This window comes from Aquila chrysaetos, chromosome 19 (genome assembly GCF_900496995.4).
Source record: "Aquila chrysaetos chrysaetos chromosome 19, bAquChr1.4, whole genome shotgun sequence".
In the NCBI taxonomy this organism is placed as follows: Eukaryota; Metazoa; Chordata; class Aves; order Accipitriformes; family Accipitridae; genus Aquila; species Aquila chrysaetos.
Window position 1 is genome coordinate 22,105,319 of NC_044022.1, and position 1,398 is coordinate 22,106,716.

Sequence of the window (1,398 nt, forward strand, 5' to 3'; positions counted from 1 at the left end):
AAGGTTAAGATTAATTATTAAATCCTTCTCTGATTTGCATGTTCAGGAAGAACATCAACAATCATTTTCCACTATCATTTCCAGATGTCTTTTTGCTCCTAGATATAAGGTGAGCAGGCTGGAGCTGGGGCTAGTCAGATACCATCAGGTCTTCTCAGTTTCTTGCACAGCTCCACAAGCTAATCAGGCAGAGGTGACCGAAGCAGCAAGATGTTGCCACCAGTTCTTCTCATTTCAATAAGTATTGTAGCTATTGAAGTTGCTGCTGGATTTATTGGAAATGGATTTATTACAGCTGTTAATATCATTAACTGGATCAAAAGCAAAAAAATTTCTTCCGCTGATATGATCCTGATCTTTCTGAGCACATCAAGACTTATCTTACAGGTGACCATACTAATGCACATTCATAGTCTCTACTTTGCAGACGCATTTAAGTTGGCTTCCGTGTACAAAGCTTTTGGAGCTGTATGGATGTTTGCAAACCATGCCAGTTTGTGGTTCAGTACCTGGCTCTATGTACTTTACTGTGTAAAAATAATCAATGTCACCCAATGGCTGTTGCTGCAAATCAAGCTCAGAATAGCTGGGATGGTCCCATGGCTTCTTCTAGGATCGCTGGTGATCTCTTCTGTGACTTCTCTTCCTTTGCTATGGATTACACCCAGCACTTACCTCTGCAGCTCAACGGGGAACTGTATAGAAAACAGCACAGCACATATCACTGACTGGGATAGTTCCTATCTCTACCTGCTGCTGCTTTACTTTGTAGGTTGTTTTTTTCCTCTGGTACTATCTGTGGTAACCTCAGCTCTATTGATTACTTCTCTACGGAAACACACGAAGAAGATGCAATCTTATGTAGATACTTTCAGGGATCCTTTGATAGATGTTCACCTAACTGTCATTAAATCCATTATTTCTTTCTTGATCCTATACCTTTCCAGTTTCGTAGCTCAAATTCTGTTGATACTGTCAACTTCTCAAAGTAAAGATGTTGTGAAAGTTGCACTATCCTTAGTTGTAGCTGGGGCATACCCTTCCATACACTCTATTATCCTGATTATAGTAAATTCAAAACTCAAATTGGCATTTAGGATCCTTTGCCAGCATTTTAAGTGCCATTTGGAAAATACGACTTTAAGCCTTATGTTATAGCTTGAGAGAAACACTCTCCAGTAACAGTTCTGGAATCAAGTCTTTTATGCATGAATTGTTTCACCATCTCTTTTTAGTCAGTAACTTTCATCTTTCAGAGATTTCTGTGATCAGATCTTCTCAGAACATCTGAAACAATATGCATTTTTGCCTTTTTTTCTACACCACTCTTTCTCTGTCAATCTTATTTAATAAAGAGTGAGAATAAGAATGCACTGAAAGGAAACATTGCACTTAAAT

At 38.6% G+C, this 1,398-nt stretch overlaps 1 protein-coding gene across 1 annotated transcript; it reads left to right on the forward strand.

Annotated features, from left to right (window-relative positions):
• Window positions 1–210: 210 nt before the first annotated feature.
• On the forward strand, window positions 211–1,158 carry LOC115353621 (taste receptor type 2 member 40-like). The gene has a single exon (XM_030043274.1). The coding sequence runs from the start codon at window positions 211–213 to the stop codon at window positions 1,156–1,158; it is 948 nt and encodes a 315-aa protein (XP_029899134.1).
• The last annotated feature ends 240 nt before the right edge of the window (window positions 1,159–1,398 follow it).